Source organism: Pararge aegeria, chromosome 8 (genome assembly GCF_905163445.1).
Source record: "Pararge aegeria chromosome 8, ilParAegt1.1, whole genome shotgun sequence".
NCBI lineage: Eukaryota > Metazoa > Arthropoda > Insecta > Lepidoptera > Nymphalidae > Pararge > Pararge aegeria.
The window spans coordinates 15,749,724-15,767,818 of record NC_053187.1 but is presented as its reverse complement, the minus strand read 5'-3'; the positions used below and the strand labels follow the sequence as shown (position 1 = coordinate 15,767,818).

At 35.7% G+C, this 18,095-nt stretch overlaps 3 protein-coding genes across 3 annotated transcripts; 1 reads left to right on the top strand and 2 right to left on the bottom strand.

Moving 5' to 3' along the window:
• Positions 1–997: 997 nt before the first annotated feature.
• Positions 998–6,915, bottom strand: LOC120625899 (cytochrome P450 6B2-like). The gene is made up of 4 exons (XM_039893166.1): positions 5,556–6,915; positions 4,558–4,695; positions 2,473–2,558; positions 998–1,278 (listed from the first exon to the last, which is right to left on the bottom strand). The coding sequence occupies exons 1-4, from the start codon at positions 6,913–6,915 to the stop codon at positions 1,012–1,014; spliced, it is 1,851 nt and encodes a 616-aa protein (XP_039749100.1). The 3' UTR covers positions 998–1,011.
• Positions 6,916–9,801: 2,886 nt separating this feature from the next.
• On the bottom strand, positions 9,802–11,179 carry LOC120625901 (cytochrome P450 6a2-like). Its single transcript, XM_039893167.1, has one exon. The coding sequence runs from the start codon at positions 11,164–11,166 to the stop codon at positions 9,802–9,804; it is 1,365 nt and encodes a 454-aa protein (XP_039749101.1). The 5' UTR covers positions 11,167–11,179.
• Positions 11,180–13,219: 2,040 nt separating this feature from the next.
• LOC120625741 (dual specificity protein phosphatase 14) lies at positions 13,220–17,365 on the top strand. The gene is made up of 4 exons (XM_039892914.1): positions 13,220–13,600; positions 15,759–15,987; positions 16,276–16,412; positions 16,946–17,365. Exons 1-4 carry the CDS (start codon positions 13,497–13,499, stop codon positions 17,133–17,135), a joined length of 660 nt encoding a protein of 219 aa, XP_039748848.1. The 5' UTR covers positions 13,220–13,496; the 3' UTR covers positions 17,136–17,365.
• Positions 17,366–18,095: the final 730 nt, after the last annotated feature.

The window sequence follows — 18,095 nt, the reverse complement described above, 5'->3', positions numbered from 1 at the left end:
TAATTTGGTTCTTAAATCCAAACTTACTTTTAAAGTTCTTGATTGGCGGAGGAATATTATTCCAACACTTCGTGGCGGAGTACGTGAACGAGCCCCTAAACGCAGCAGTACGATGAAGTGGGATGCGAAGCTGGTTTCGACTGCTTCGAAGCTTCCTTTCATCGTCACTAACCCAATTCAGTTTATTTATTAAATACAAAGGCTTACCTTGCTTTATTACGCCATAGAGAAGACCTGCAAGATGCAACTTCCTTCTAGAACCCATTTTTAACAAGTGATGATTGTTTAAGAAAGGAGTTACATGGGTTCTAGGAGGTATGTCGAAACAAAACCTCGCACATGCATTCTGCACTCTCTGGATGAGACGCTTCGTACGGCACAGCAATCGAGGACCGAACACAACATCCGCGTAGTTTAGTTTAGACAGCACCAAAGCCTCTACTAGCTGTAAGCGCACTTCTACTGAAAGATACTGACGGACCTTGTAGAGTATCTTTAGTCTGTAGAAACAATTGCGAAATACTTCTGCTAAGTGTTCCTCGAACCTCAAATCTGCATCCAAGAGCAATCCCAAATTTCGAGCTTTGCAGACTCTCTCTATGGCGCAGCCCTCAATATATATACTAACACCGGAACGAAGCTTACCAGAGTACCAGGCCTTTTTTTGATATTTTTTTAAAAACATACATAGCTAGTAATAGGAGGCATATGAATGATATGTAAAGATATACCACAAGATATCGTACAAATATGTTCATTACGTTTATGCCAGGTCATGACCACGCTAGAGCCGAGGTTCGCGCGCTGTTGCCGATGCTACATACATTACAGAGTAGTAACAAGCAGAGTAGGTATATATGTAAAATATTGAATGATTAATAGTTCCCAAACTATCGAGTAAAAAATTTTAATGTAAATAACTACAGACAGAGCTTTTTGGTATGTTTAATTAACTCTGTATCTATAGAGATATATTGGTAAGTACTTATTTGGGTACTCAAATACACACACTTATGTGTTTTTCTTAATAATCCCGCAGCACTCAGTACATTCTAGAGACGTGTCGAAGTTCTTCTCTACATCAAACGGCCAGTAGTCTTTTGGCGCATATTCGCTCCTGAATATCTGGTCGTCTATTAACGCCCACGACCACAAGTAGTTCCTGGTTCTGAGGAACTTGGCGCTGGAGTCGACGACGGCATTGATGGCCCGTCGGCAGACCACGTCGCGTTCAGATGCCGTGTTAAAGGAGAGATTCTTTATGTTGCATCTAAAAACCTGAAACGGTTATTTAAAATGGCTAACTTAGACTTGATAGGTTTCTACACTTCATTCCACACAAATATATTTAAAGTGAAACACAAAATACCTACAACGAAAAAAAATTGTCACGAACATCGGTATACAAAGGCGGTCTTATTGCTAAACCAATCGAATCCAGACGACCGCATGATTTTTGGGAAGGCCTTATCGTCATGTTTATTTCTGCTGCCAAGTATTGCTGTTTTCTGGTCTGAAGATTGCCGGTGTAATAATAAGCACATGAGGCTGTACAATTTTAAGGATGTGTTCCTTGTATGCCCTGCAAAGTGATGCTCCGTTAATAGGCGATGGTTTTCCATTTAATTACCATCAAATGGTACCACCTTGCTCTGCTTGGTCAATCAATTATTACTAAAAAAACTTGTACCTAGTGCCAAAAAAAAATTTTTTTTCATTATTATTGATCTCAACAGGATTACAAACTTCAGAGACCGGGGATCAGTGCCGGATTAACAACGTAGCTAGAGTAGCAATTGCTTCGGGTCCCGCGCGAAAGAGGGCTCCGCATATTTAATACCACTCATCTCTGACTGACTGACTGACAGACACGCACACGCACACGCCCACAGCATCGCCTATAGTTATTTACTACGCTATTAATTACCCACAAAACTGTAACCTATAGATAGCAAATACGTATTGTATTTAAGATACGTATTGAGTATTGAATTGTATTCTACTACTTTATACTTAAGAACCCATAACAGATCAAGGGCTTGTGGCGATTCGCCTTTGCACTTTATGTTACTAGCAACATTATTGTCTATGTTTATGTAAGTTAAAACTGTTGACTGTTGATTAGAACTCACTTAGTCTTAAATCTCACTAAATCTTAGTTTCTAACGGAAAATGTAAAACTTATAACGTAAATGAGTTTCATATTCATAATAAACAGTTATTATTTAATATTACAAATGGATGGTTATTGTGAGTTCCCCAATCGTTTAGGCTCTTTTAAAGAATTTGCTACGGGCCCCGCGCTTGCTTAATCAGTCACTGCCGGGGAGTATAACTCAACGTGCCATGTGGGCTACGAAGGAAATAAAATAAGCAGTGGCATAAACCCATCCGGTTACCGACTATGATAAACATTGTTTAACCAACGCCGAGACAACTAACTTGCGTAGGTCCAAAACCTAAAGCTATTACCTCGTGTCCACACATCTCCAGCATGCAGAAGTTTACGAAATCCACGGGAACAAGGTCTACACGGAAACCCAGCTTTTGAAGGTGCTCTGAGAATTATCAAGATTTATTTATGGAATTGTCTAATCAATATAAAAAAATATTTATAATAAATAAATGAGAGCACTAACAACAGCATGCATATTACACGTTTTTTATATAGCACACACACAAAAATATGGACTGATATGCACGTCAATTACAAGTGCACATATCATTGACAAAGCGTCCAAATATGTTATTACGCTTTTGGATAAATCATAAAAATATAGCAGTTTCTCACAATAATTTCAACTTTTTACATTTTCAACTCTATTTATTTTACAGCGATTGATCTCCCTATTCTAGTTTTACAGAAAAAAATTCCAAAGCAAAATGCTACTATTTCTCCATTTAAAATTCATTTAATTTACTTCAATAAAATGCTTAAATATTAACCATATAATCTTATATTATTTTATCGTAAAAGTATTTTATTTGTAAATTTAACCTCTAAAAATTTGTCTGTGCTAATTTTGATAGCCGTATCCTACTCATTCCAAAGACGTGCCGCGAGCGATTTAGTCTTCCGGTGTCGCCCGCTACCATCTTAAACTGCATCATCACTGACTACTAGGTGAGATTGCAGTCAAGGGTTAATTTGTAGTGGAATTCAAAAATTACAAAAAAAAAATTGTAATAAAACAAGATTTAATTTTTATGTTCACCACATTTTATGTAGGTCACAATATCATAATAGATTCTGTCGTGTACCCACAATAACATTGTAGGTTAGGTACTCATTAATTGGCGCCACAGACTCGCTCTGTCCTTTTTATACTTCCATTGTGGGTTAGCGGGTTTTAATGAATATTATAACTAAAATTCACATGTTAATAAAGTGAAACGGGACCGACGACGGCTAAGAATTCTCTCCGAGGCACGGAGATGAACACCGTTAATATCCGGGTTTTAAACCTATTTTTTTTGACAGCACTGAATTAAAAACATTCAGATTCAGCCATTGTAGCATGCAATGCAATATATCCAAAAACAGACAAAACGCGCCCCGAGCCCGTCTCACTTCACACTCGCGGAAACGTTCAATAGACAAAAACCGTGTGTGTACATGACACGGTTTTTATACGTTCTTAATGATGTGTTGATTCGTTATTTTCACCTATGAGGTATCTTCGAGATCCGCAGTTGTAACATGAGAACCTACTAGAGCCAGTGAAAGAAAATTTGTGCAAATTACCTCGAATTCCACGTAGTTTTTGAGGCTTGTGGGAAAATGTGTAAAACGATTCGCATGGACCATAGTAGATTCTTACATATTGTATTGACATTTTCTTTTTTTTTTTTACAAATCAAATATTTTTATAAAAGTTAATTTCATAAATTTCATAAATTAATACTAACAATATGAAAATTATATAACACTAGTAGATATGTCAAAATATTTCATTGTTTAGATTGGCACAAGCTGACTTTGACGTTTTTTATTAGCTTGCTAATATCAGATACAGAATACTATAATATCTACTTATCATATAACTTTAATATTGTATTGGAATCTCTTTACCTACTGTTAAATTAGGGCCCCGACAATGAGGATTCAAACACTAGCCCGCTGGGTCTAACATAAACGCCAAGAGATAAATAATTATGTAATTTGCAATTCATTTTGTCATCCTATTTCTAAGTATGAGATACGACGTGAAATTATCTGGTGTCCGACAAGTTCGCTGTAAGCTAACTTTACTTTACTAAAATAACTTTAAAAGATTTGAGTCTTTTCTTAAATTAACCATGAAACTTTGTTCAAGTTCATAATTACTATGAACCTGCTTGGGTAGGTAGGTACTTTATGAGAGTGAGAACAAAAAATCATCCGTAATCAAGAGTAAGTATAGTTTGTTTATTATGGTACATTCTAGAGTCTAACCAATTATTAATAAAGGTTATTGTATAGGTATACGTACCTATGCATAATGAATGCGTAAGCATTTCAGAACAGATTTTTTTTTTTAATTTATTTGTTTCTCAATTTCAATCTTAGAGGTATGCCATCCACGACGCCTTGTACAACGTTGAGGCGATGATTTATTTTAAGTTTCCTTTGTGTTTTCTCTCCCGGCTCCACGGAGAATTTGTGCAAGATGGCGGCGAGACCTGCGAGCGACTGCATCTGGCCCAAACGAGCACCTAGAACAACGAACATAACTAAGTTATTTTGGAAATCGGAAGTAGTTAAGCACCAGCTTTAACTTTGTTTATATTAGTTAATACCTAATAATCAAGTGGTAGGGTTTCTAGTGACGGATTAGACGTTTTTTTCTATATAAAGCACCATCGTCAGCGCGAGTCGCGAAAATGCAATCGAAAAGTCGATCAATTTAACGCAAACATCTCCAAAAAGACGCAGTCGCAAAATCTCTGCCCCTGTTGCTATAAGTAGCATGGCACCTATACCGCGTTCAATCTCGTTATTCAATGCGCTCTTGGACAGCAATGCTCAATGGGATCTATTCCATCACGAGTGGACAGCATTGTTCCGTGAATTGTTGAGATACTCTGAGAATATTTAATGACCTTTACTTCAATATTCGCAGAGTATCACTATATTACACTATTTTAATATCATGCCTTTTATAATGTTGAATGTCATCTTTTATTCATTTGTCTTATAGTTATCCATAAATTATATAATTCTATCTATTATGAAAATTAAGCTTAATTTGCTATACTCCGCGAAAAAAAGGAGAATCTGTGTGGTGTAATTTATAATTTCTTCAATCCTTTTACTCTACACCAAACAGATCTTCGGCAATGTACCCTCTACGCACGTCATCTTCAGGAAATGTTGACTTTACAATGAAAGTTTTAATTTAACAATTATTCATTAAATTAAGCTTAATTTTCATAATATATCATGGGTTTCCGCAAAGTAAAGCCTGCTTCTATCCAATATAGTTCTATCTAGTTAGTGTAAGTGGCCCTGCAGTACGACGAACATGAACAAGGAATAAATAAAAAAATTGTGTGATGTTATAAAGCCTACATACCTATGCAGCTTCGTGGCCCTGCACCAAAAGGCATGTAAATATACTTTTGTCTCGCGGTATCTTCTTCCTTGGTAAACCTTTCTGGTATGAATTCGTCAGGATTGTTAAAATATTTCCCATCAATTTGCATCGCTTGAAGTGGAATAATAATTTTAACGCCCGGTTCTAAAGTTAACCCGAGTTGTTCGATTGTGTATCTCCTCGCGCAATCTCGATGCAACGTAGCCACAGACGGGAACAATCGCAAGGACTCCTTGAAAGCCATTTCTAAGAATGTCATCTCTGCTACGGCATCAAAGCACAATTGATTGCCATACTTCGATAGAACTTGATCGATCTCAGTCTGTATTTTGCATTGTATCTCCGGGTGAAAAGCAAGCTCGTGTAAAGTGTAGCTCGTAGCCGAGGAAGACGTTTCAAAACCGGCAGCGAAAAATACAAACACTTGGGCAATTAAACAGTTAAGATCCATATCCATTTCGGTTTGTTTTGGAGAACCATCCGGTTCTCTGTGTTCGATGGAATCGCCAGTTATTTTGCCTTTCGCTGCTAAATCCAGAAGGAGGTCCACGAAGTCATTTCTGCCCGAAGGCTTAAAGTTGCGTTCTTTGAAAACTTTTGTTATAATATCAATGAACGCTTTTTCTACATTTTTATCAAACATGTTCAGCATACCTCTGACTTCTGGGAATATTTCCCACATTCCAAACATCATTACATCTTTTAGAGAACGTGAAAAAACTTTCTTGCCGATTTTTCTGAAGAAAGAATTCTCATTGTTAAGAGTATCCATTTCGATTCCGAATCCACAAGCACCTATAAAATCCGTAGTAAAACGTGCCATCAATTCCCGAGCATCAAACTCTCCGCCTTTGTTTACTATATCCTCACCTAATCCATCAAGTTTTTCTGCACACTTTATGATTAGCGGAAACATGGCTTTCAATTTAGCGGTCGTGAAAGCTGGAGTTAGCCTATTACGTAGTAGTTTCCATTCATCCCCATCAACACTGAAAAGGTTGGCCATAAGAGGTTCCTTTTTTGTGTCCCTACCTAAACCACGAGGATGGAAATGATCAAACTTCACATTTAAAATATCTCTTACTATATCCGGATCTCTGATTATCAGATGTGGTGTATTTCCGGTAAAGTATCCCACAACTTTCTCGTTAGGATACTTTTTATACAATTCAGTAGTAATTGCGGTTAGACTTTTGATGGCGAACACATTCCTTATATGATTTCCAAATAGTGGCCAGGGTGTGTCATGTTTTACACTCCTTTGTGTCCAATAGTCGTGATTTCTGGTAGCGTAAAGATAAATCAAGAAGAGCAAAATAATCACAAGAATTAAAAACATCTTAGCTAACTGATGGTATGTGCTACACTGCAATAATTATTTTCGGTGCTATTTTTAAACAAATGGAAAATATGCACTAAATTATAATATTAAACACATATTGCGATGATAACAGTAAGTCTTTGTAATGTTACGTACATTACATCTTATCTTAAACAATATGAGGGTGTTCTAGATCTTTCTCCACGCGTACTGCAGTATATAGGTACGAATTTTTTCTTACTTGTCTTAAAAAAATTGTTAATACTTTTGCGTACGTACTTTGCACTTAAACGTAATGAAAATGTTATTTACGTAAATAAAACATAATGGACCATACATGATAATTTTATGTTTACGTAGTTATTATAATGTTATAGGTTATAACAGACCACTGCTGGAATAAACGGCTCCCAACGTAGTAGATGGTAGTAGTAGCATAGAGGCCCCTTCTCCGTTATATTCCATTATTATTATTTAATTATTGATACACATGTGGCGCTCTCCTCATTATCAAAACTAGATGGCGCCACAAAGATCGTGCATCGCGCTAACAAAGTGTTCATAAAAATTTACCATATATACCACTTCCAAAGATCCGTAAGATCCGGTCGAGCGTATCACAATAGCTCTCGTACACATATTTTATAGGTTATTCGCAAAGGCCAAGGCCTTTTAAGGATGCGATTTTTCTTGTCAGGGTACTGCATACTTATTCCTCTTAAATAATAGATTTGGTACTTAACTACTGAAATAAATCGAAACAACAGTCACCATGCTCGCAATGCACGTATGCTAGAAAGCATTTTTTTGGTAGGGTATTTTTGGTATGCAACTTAAACAGTACCTATCAAAACTAATTTCGTAGTTCGTACATAAGCAAATAAAATTCCACATACAGTTTTTGTGTTTTTTTTTTCATTTTTATAAAAATACTTAAAATAATTAGTAACTTATCGTCACATAAGTGAATAATTATCATTTATTTTATATTTTGGTGTTTTTGAATAAGGTATTGTTGGATTTAAGTCAAGTTCAGGACCTCGTACGACACCCGCGGAAGGAGGGTGGCCCGTGGCAGCAACTTTATCCTAATCTGCCTTCACCGCACTGCTCGTAGAAGTTACCATAGGTAGTAGCAAATATTTGCCACAGTAGCATGCGAAAGCGATCCTGTGGTGTCTCGGTATGGCGTAGACGGTTCCGCTGGGTTTTAGTGGGTATTGTGATCTCGTGTCAGCGAGTCCCACATACCCTTCCGGAAACAGGTTAGATTATTTATTACCTGTCTCCGGGAGGGATGCGTCAATGCATTTCCAAGCGCAAAAAAAAAACAGGTAGTAGCAAATATTATTGATTACTAATTATATTATAGAATCTCTATAATAAGCTGGACCGAGAAACCACAAATTTTGTATTTGAACTTCTCTAAAAAAAAAAACAAAAAAAAAAAAAAAGCCCAGGGGGTTTTCACCAGTGGCGTGTACTGGGTTTCTTACCAGGGTATGCATACAGTAGGAAAATTGCACAGAATGGAAAAATCCTCCTTTTATACGAGCTATATTTCAATTTTAGGGTATGCAGTGCCTTTGTGCATATATGAAGTGCACGCCACTGGTTATCACCTCGCCATAACTTTCAATTACGTGCTAACAGTGTATTCGTAATTCCGCGAGATAAGAATGTTATGGCTTATGAGCCGCTCTAAATGTTGTTAAGGTAAATACTAAGCAAATATTACAACGAGATCTTGCCCGCTATTTAAATTTGAACTAATAACCGCGTCGGTAGAATCACTATCTTAATAGCAGCAGTAATTGCCATCAGAACCTTTTGCAATGTTAGGTTCTATTTCCTACGATTATGTGGATGAATGCTTATTTTGACAGCTATTTCTTTAGAATAAATACTTATATGGTTAATAAATTGGTTTGCGATCTCTGCATTAAGCATCAGTAAAGGATTTTAAGATATCAAAAGTTATTAAAATTCCAACACGCCTTAACCCTTACGTGACATGTAAAAAACCTATTAATTATTAGTACCTATAAGATTACAAGCTGCGCCGCGCGGTGTTAATGACCCTCGGTGAGTAAGTTTGTCCATGTTTTTTTATTGCGATTACTTCTACAAACTATTCACCGCAGGTTACACTGCGGGCTTAGCTAGTATAAGATAATTTCGAGGAATATATAGCTAATTAATTATTTATATATATAATTAATAGCTAACAATAAAGTAAGTTTTTAAAATCTATACTTAAAATATATATACTTATAGTATATTTATTATATACTACGACATTACACACATCGCCATCTAGCCATTCTATGGGCAGTGGTTTGCACAGGGTATTTGGTAGGCATAAAGCAGGAGGGAAGCAGAAAATTAAAAAATCCTACTCCTATAGCAGCTATACAATTAATTTAGGGTAGGCAGTGCTTTTGTGCATTTATGAAGTGCACGCTACTGGTTATGGGGTAATACCACTAAAATGACTGATGAATATTTTTATGAAAAATATACATTGAAACACCCAGACACTGTAAAACGAAAATATTAATTTTCATCACACAAACATTTTAAAGTTGTGGTAATCGAACCTTAGTAGCTGCTTAATTCACAAATCGCGCTGGTATTATTAATACTTTTAATATTTCCGGGTTAAAATTGACATCCTTGGTATAATTCTTCTCAATTTTAGTAAAATCGGTTCAGTAGTTTCGGCACGTCAAGAAGCAAGAAACTTCTTGCTGCTGTAATTAGGGCTCGAAAGAAGGACAAACAAGCAAACACACTTTCGGAGGTATAATACTAGATAAGTAAGGATTATTCACAATGCAACTTCACCTTTTTGTAATTTACGGGAAGAAATCGTCAGCTTAATACGAAAGAAAAATCTAAGTATCACTCACCGATACATGCTCGAGGGCCCTCACCGAAAGGCAAATACACATATTTTGGTCGGTTATTTACGTTTTCAGTAGTAAATCTTTCCGGTTTGAACTCTTTGGGATCTGGGAAGTACTGTGCGTCCATCTGCATCGCTTGTATGGGAATAATGATTTTCACTCCAGGATCAAGAGTGACGCCGAGTTGGGGAATCGTATATGTGCTAGCGCAAACTCTTTGCAAGTTTCCCAACGGAGGAAATATCCTTAAAGACTCCTTGAGTGTCATATCTAAGAGACTCATTTCTGCTACGGCATCATAGCACAACTTATTGTTATATTTTAAGAGAACTTCATCGATTTCGTTTTGAACATTAATCTGGACTTCAGGATTAAAAGCAAGCTGGTGTAAGGCAAAACTAGTAGTTGATGAAGATGTTTCAAAACCAGCTGCGAAAAACACGAAAACTTGTGCAACTAAACACTGTAGGTCCATCTCCATTTCAGTTTTCTTGGGTGTTCCATCCAAATGTCTATGCTCAATAGAATCACCAACTATTTTACCGTTCGCTGCCAGTTCCAAAAGTAAGTCAACGAAGTCGTTCCGCCCTGAAGGCTTATAGTTTCGTTTTTCAAATATTTTTATGCTTATGTCAGCTAGTGTTTTTTCCACATCCTTATTCATTAGACGCATAATTTTTCTGAGCCCAGGGCATATATCCCACAGGCCAGTCAAAATCGTTTCTTTAAACGAACGATCGAACATTTTCTTACCTAATTTTCTGAATATTGAATTTTCGTTATTTATCGTATCCATCTCTATACCAAAACCACAGGCGCCAATAAATTCCGTAGAAAATCGAGCCATCAGCTCACGCACATCACAGTCACCTTTGGACACTATTACTTCGCCTAAGCATTGTAGTTTTTCTGCACATGTAATGACTAAGGGAAACATAGCTTTCAGTTTTGCTGTAGTAAATGCCGGAGTTATTCTTTGACGCAGAAGTTTCCAGGAGTCACCGTCGGTATGAAAAATATTTTTTAATAGTAGCTCTTTCTTTTCATTCCTTGCTAAGCCGCGTGGGTAAAAATGAGCAAAATCCACGTTTAATATGTATTTTGCTATTTCTGGATCTCTTATAATCAACTCGGGCGTTGGTCCGCGGAAGTATCCCACAACTTTCTCTTTAGGATACTTATTGTACAAGTCGGTAGAAATACAAGCCATGCTTTTCAGTCCAAAGAAGTTTAGGAAGTGGTTTCCAAATAAAGGTATCGGTACACTGTGTTTCACATTTTGTTTAGCCCAATAATTCCGAGTTCGAATAATATAAAAATATGATATGACAATTAACAGAATGAAGATAAGTAAAATCATCTTCTCGCGTTGGAATGAGGAATGCGACTGCCCACATAATAGTATACAAATTATTACTAAAGAGATAATGCGTTCTACTAACATATAATTAAGTATTTGTTGTGCAACAACCATTGTCTATACGTATACGCTCGTATAATAAAACTGTAACAGGTCAAAGAATTAAGCCTTTTTGAAGTTGAAGAAATAAAAACCAATACGAGCAAATGAATAAAATATTTCCATTAGGCTTATGTACATAAATGTAATACCATCCAATTTTAATAGTTACGATCAACCCGTTACCGGCCCACTTACGGGTCTCCTCTCAAATATGAAGGGTTTGGGCCGTTGTCTGTTACGCTTGTCAAATGCCGAACGGTAGACTTCACATGCCGTTGAGAACATAATGGACAACTCTTAGGTCTGCAGGTTTCCTCACGATGTTTTTCTTCACTGTTTAAATCGAGTGATATTTAAATTGCTTAAATAACGCACTCAACTCCGAAAAGTCAGTGGTGCGTGTCGGGGCTCGAACTCGGTCGCCACGAATGGAAAGCCGAAGTCTTATCCACTGGGCTACCACCGCTTCCTAATAATAACTACTATACAGACATATAATAGTAGGTTCAACGCCCGCGCAACTGACTTTGTGCTGGCAAGTTTAAAATAAGTGAATTGAAGATTTTACCGTAAGGTTTGGTTAAGTAGTTGTTGAGCTTTCTTTATAAACTGGAGATTTTATGTGCTAATTGTTATACTCGCAGTTATGACTGTGAGCATAGATGTTCTATTTGCAGTGACAGTTAAAAATATTCAACCACTAAAGTAATAAAAACACGTTATTTATACTGCTTTGGAGATGGGGTGCTGGAGGCGTCTTTTAAAGATCTTTTAGACTACATTCCACACCAAATTCCATTTTAATAGAGCTTAATGCTATGGAACGACTTTCGTCGACGGTGCAGTTACAAACACTGAAATTTTTGGTCACATCTCATGGAATGAGGGGTCGATTGAACGATGGGTGCAAGGACAGGTTTAAGGAAAAAGGACCAGAGGGCGATTACCTACTTGATGGACGGATACGGTGAAATTGTTGAACAAGACCACTGTGGTGGTTTCCGTAATGCCAAAAGACTCACGCGGGTTACGTGCGATCAAATGAAGCTTAACGCCATGTATTCATCTCGGCAGCCACGACCACTCTGTAAAGAGTGTATGACTAAGAAGAAGAAATTAATTTGAATCCTGTCTAATATTATTAATTCGAAAGTGTGTTAGTTTTTTATGTAATTTATTTAATTATACTCTTTATTTGAGCTCCACATCCAGTTAAGAAAAAAAATAGAAACTTCAAGTACGTAATAGGAATAATGTTCTTCGTCAATCATCAATCTTCTTCTTCTTCGTCAGTCTTCGTGGTTAAAGAAAGTCTTCTAGAAGATAGCCTCGGAGAAACAAATGGTTATTTGTGTTAAACTATAATATTAATTATCAAAATTAAGCTTAATTTGCTATACTCCGCGAAAAACAGGAGAATCTGTGTGGTGTAATTTATAATTTCTTCAATCATTATACTCCACACCAAACAGAGCTTCGACAATATACCCTCTACGCACGTTTCGCTCCGAAACCGGAGCATCCTCAGGATATGTTGACTTTACAATGAATAATTGTTAAGATCTGCCGAAGATCTGTTTGGTGTGGAGTATAAGGATTGAAGAAATTATAAATTACACCACACAGATTCTCCTGCTTTTCGCGGAGTATAGCAAATTTTAGCTTAATTTTGATAATATATCATGGATTTCCGCAAAGTAACGCCTGCTTCTATGCAATATATAATATTAATTGAAATCAACGCGAATGATTTAAACATTTATATCTATATTTCTTTAAATTCCCTTCAAACCCACAAATAAACCTCGTTAAGCAAACCAAAAGCAGCGATTCTCGCATTGTAAACAAAATAAGTCACCGTTGGACGAGAATAGCTATCGGAATGCCGGATACTGCCGGCGTAGCAATCACAGGTGACCAGAATTTCAGAGATTCAGATTCAGTGGGCACAGCTCAGTGCGTGTAGAAGCACGAAAGTGGACGCGCATTGCTGTTCTCGAAAATAATCACGATATAAAATACGTTACGAGAACTTTTCATAACTGAAACGAAAAAGACATTAAAAGCACGAATTCAATAAAACTTTTAAATGCAAGAACTACTCCAAAAATCATAAAAAAAATATATTATTTTGATTAATGTTGAGTTAAAATAAAGTTTTGCTGATTAAGTGAATTTTTAAAGTTGAAGTAGGTGAAGTGGAATAAGTTGATATTGTTGCTAAGAAAATGAAGGTCCTTACGGTCGAAGATAAAGTTTCTAGTGTTGGGAATGAAAATGAACCTAGAGTTGATGTTGCAGAATTGAAGATAACAAAGGAGGAATTGAACAGGTGGGTAATAATTTTGGAAAAATAATCCAGCGAATTCAAAGTTATTAGGACAACGAAATAAATGGTAGCGATAAAGTGAATTTCGTTAATTTTTCGAAACGGAAATAAATAATTCCTTAATAGTGCGCTTCTATTGATAACAAAAAGTACTGTGTAAATTTGATCTAAAGAAATACAAAGTTGCAATGTATTTCATCTTAAAATAGAAGTCATTAGTAGAAATTGTCTTCATAATGTTATTCCATAATGTACAACCTACTGACCTTTTTATTATATTCTTTCCCTTTATAGAAATATAATTCAAAACATTTTTGTAAGTTTAATATTTACCAAATCGTAGAATTAAACTTTTGCAAGTTAGAATTCCACGTCCAAAATCGAAGGTATGAGTACGCAAGTTCGCGCTAGGTCAGACGCGTTGGCCGCCCGCCAAAATGACACAACCGACTGGTATGCTGTTTACGTGCCGGATTGTTGACGTTTTTTCGGAGTAAAATATGTCTTGCATTCCAGATTTCTGCCATCTCTTAACTAACTAATCAATATGGAAGGAAAGGAATTTATTTATTGATTACTTTTAACTAACCTATAGTAGCAATCAGATTTTATCTTGAATGACGATTTAAAAATTTCAAATTGAATATTACAACTAACAAATATAATTACTTTCGACAATCCGGGCTGCAATCAGTCCCATATCAACCAAATCAGAATCATATTTCCATATTGTAATAAATAAAACTAAAAGTCTTCAAGGAATTTGTTAATCATTTATTGTTTTAGTTTAACTGAACTACTCATTTATATATAGGTGCAACAAAAAATAGCTTGAAGTTTTTCAATTTGTCATGCACCACATCTTACCCTGAATAACATTACTATGCATAAGATATAACAATACTTATTGGAATTTAAGAGAAAAGTAACAGCCTCTAACGTCATACAACAATGCATCAAATAAAAGATTTAAAACGTCATCAGCGTCAAATCTGTGCATTTAACTATCTAAGATACACCTGTATCCCACTAGTATGATCCGGATATTATTAATTTTATTACAATTGTCGTAATTGGTAGAAATTACTTATTAAAATTTCTTGAACCTAAAAGTGAAGTTTGATTTGAACTTTAGCTGTGTGCGTTTATAATTAATAAATTTGTTTTCATTTGTGAAAATGTCGTGTTATTTATGGATTCGTTGAAAAATCTCTGTCCAATAAATTGCACGGCTTACGTTCAACAACTCGGTATAAAATTATGACTTATCAATGGAGGCATGTTTATAAACAAACCGAAGTTCTTACGTAGAAAACGTCTGTTACTCATCTTCACTGTTACTATACCTTTTAATTCGGATATTTATTATTAAACTTCTACCACTTTAAATTATTGATTCCATTTTTTACTACCTTGAGTTTAGATTTTATATTTCTCCATGATTTTTTTTTCAATTTTTACTTTTGTAGTTGACCGAACTATTAAAGTATCTCTGCTTTAATTCGCTTTTCTCTATCAGTGTTTGGTCTATACGGGTCGTATAAAGTCGTGATTTTGAACAAAACGGTATTACGACATTATGGAGCTTTTTTGTAGTCGGGCATTTTTGGGAATATTTACCGTGTTTAAAAAAAAAACAAAAGAACATATTTAATGTCCCGTTTAAAATAACTTGAAATGATATTCCTCCCCAAACTAAAACAAACAGATAGACGTATATCATAGCATCAAAAAATATGGCACGATTAGAGCTATCGTAGTCTATGCTATGCCGTTGTAACTCCTCGTTGGTCTAGTGATGAGCATGTTCGACTGCAAATCCCAAGGTCCTCGGTTCGATCACGGGGACGGGCCAATTAATGAATAGGATTGGAGATTTCTATCAAGAAATTCTTATTATTAGCCTGGAGTTTTGAAAAAAGCGGTGATTCAACCCCATGCACGATATATGGATAGCACGTTAAGCTGTCGCTCCTGCGCCTGATTTCTTTCCGGTCCTGTCGGATCTGCTGTCCCATCATATGAGAATGAGAATATTGGCTCACATACTTGATCACTATAATATCATCATTGACCACCGTGACCGAAATCTATCATAAAAACTGTGTTTACTATGCCATGATTTACAAACTATTGATGTTAACTTTTATTTGTCCTTTAGAGGCTGTCCTCTCGGAGTATCACGGGTTATCGACTCAGTGTATATTTGCGGTGCTCATGCTTTGCCGGGTGCTGTCAAGGCATTACATCCTGGTTTAGTCGTGAATGCAGCTCCAGAACTTCCACCACCCCCTGAAGACTACGTTCCAAGGCATTACGTACCACTGCTTGATACACCAAACTCAGATATGCATCCCTATATGGAACGGGTCGCTGATCTTATAAATGAGGTAAGAAAGTATTTCGCAATCACAAAACAAGTAGAAAAGTGCACATGATGCAGACGGCCCATGATAACTATTTGTGGTTAGCGAACTGAGATGAGACTTTTCGTGTGATAAATAGATTTTACAGTATGCGTAAAGAGATTTTTTTAAATCAGATACTGTGCCGATGTTTTAATATTTAAAACAAAATAAAATGAATGCAATCTTTAATTCATAATTATTATAAACTGACTATTATTGTAAACTTTATTGGAGCGCGTCAAAAATCTAATAACTACACTTTTTTAATAGGTCGTTTCAAGGAATGAAGATGTGCTTGTACATTGTGTTGCCGGTGTTTCAAGATCAGTAACACTTTGCTTAGCCTATCTAGTAAAATGGCGAAAGATGACCCTCAGAGATGCCTATCACCACTTAAAACAAAGAAGGTAAAGTATTTATGTACGATTACAGAATATTTTAACATTTTAATTTATTCCCCGGCACAATACGCGCTTAATTTGCTTAAGATAGAGAGAGTGTTCCTGAAATAGATTTCCGGCTTGTAACCACTTTGGGAAATTTTACACGAAAGTCGTAAACAAGTACCTTAGGACCTTTGATAACTGAAAAACTCGCTACAAAAATCATATGTCCGGCAGTGGACGTCAATTGGTTAAGGTGATGACCATAATAAATGCTTGATCTAGCGTGAAACTCCAGTTATAGCTAGTAAAGATAAAAACGATGAGATATATAACATATAAAATACCTCTCATAGATACTTTATTTAGCATGCGTCTATCTTAGACTGAATTATTACTTACCATCCGGTGGTCATTTATCTATTCGTGTTAATTACAAAGACAAATAGCTAGTAATACACAAATCCATTAACATCTATATAATCGTTGTCATAGATGCAAAATTATTTACTCTAGTACTCGTATTTGAATTATTTCTAAAAGTAAATCAATTTCAGGCCACAAATCCGACCAAATACCGGCTTCTTCAAACAGCTCATAAAATTTGAGGAGAGGCTATTTGGTGAGGCGTCCGTCAAGATGGTTTACTGTGAAGCCATTGATAAAGAAATTCCTGATGTTTATGAACCTGATTATAGTGGAATGATGTGGTTTAGACAGCGCTACGGGCCCATCGAGAACAGTTAAAGTATAGACAATAGATAATATGATATGTTGTATTGCGTTAGCTCTAATCTGTCATTTATATTGATGACCAAACATGATGATTTAATAACTTGTTGTATCTTAAACGTTTGATATGTTATAAATTTACACTAGGGGTTAAGATAATTAGAAAAAGAAGAAGAAACACTATTAAACGTATAACATACAGGAAAAGAAGCAGTAAGGAGTATACAGTACACAATGTAGACATGCAAAGGCGGCTTTATTGCTGCAAGCAATCTCTTACAGGCAACTTTTGTAGACAGGACTTACAGCAAGAGAACGGGATGGTGCCAAGAGTGTTGATAGATATACTCGTACATAAATACCAAAAATAATAATTAGTTATAAGTTATGCGGAAAAGTATGATATGATAGTGGTTTTAGGTGTCAAAAATAGATTTTGACTCGCTATGCTACAAGTTTAAAATTAGTGAACTAGTAATTAATTATTAGATTCCACTTTATCTAATAATAAAAAGCTTTGTAACTATAACACTGTTAACAATAATTGCGCTCGTTACAATAACGTAGTAGTTTTCAGAAATCATTTTACTACGGCAAAATTTTAGCTAATCATTTGAAAATTTGTATCCCAAGACTTATCAACACAATAGATAGCGCAACTTTATTCTCAATAGGTTAGAAAGCAAATATATTCAGTTTTAGGTTCACATAGATTTAATAAGTTCGGTTTAGAATTACTTAACATAAAAAGTATGATAATAATGTACACAATGAGTATGATAGCGATGTTTTTTTTAAACAAGACTGATGTATGAAAGTGTGACAATGGATATTAGCAATGAAAATATCTTCCGCCAGAAAAACCATCATAAATAACCTCCTCATGAATGATCCTTGAAAAATTATGATAAATATCGTTAAGATTTATTCAAAACACTTCTATTTTGTTTTAGAAGCGTTTTAAATACAAACTCA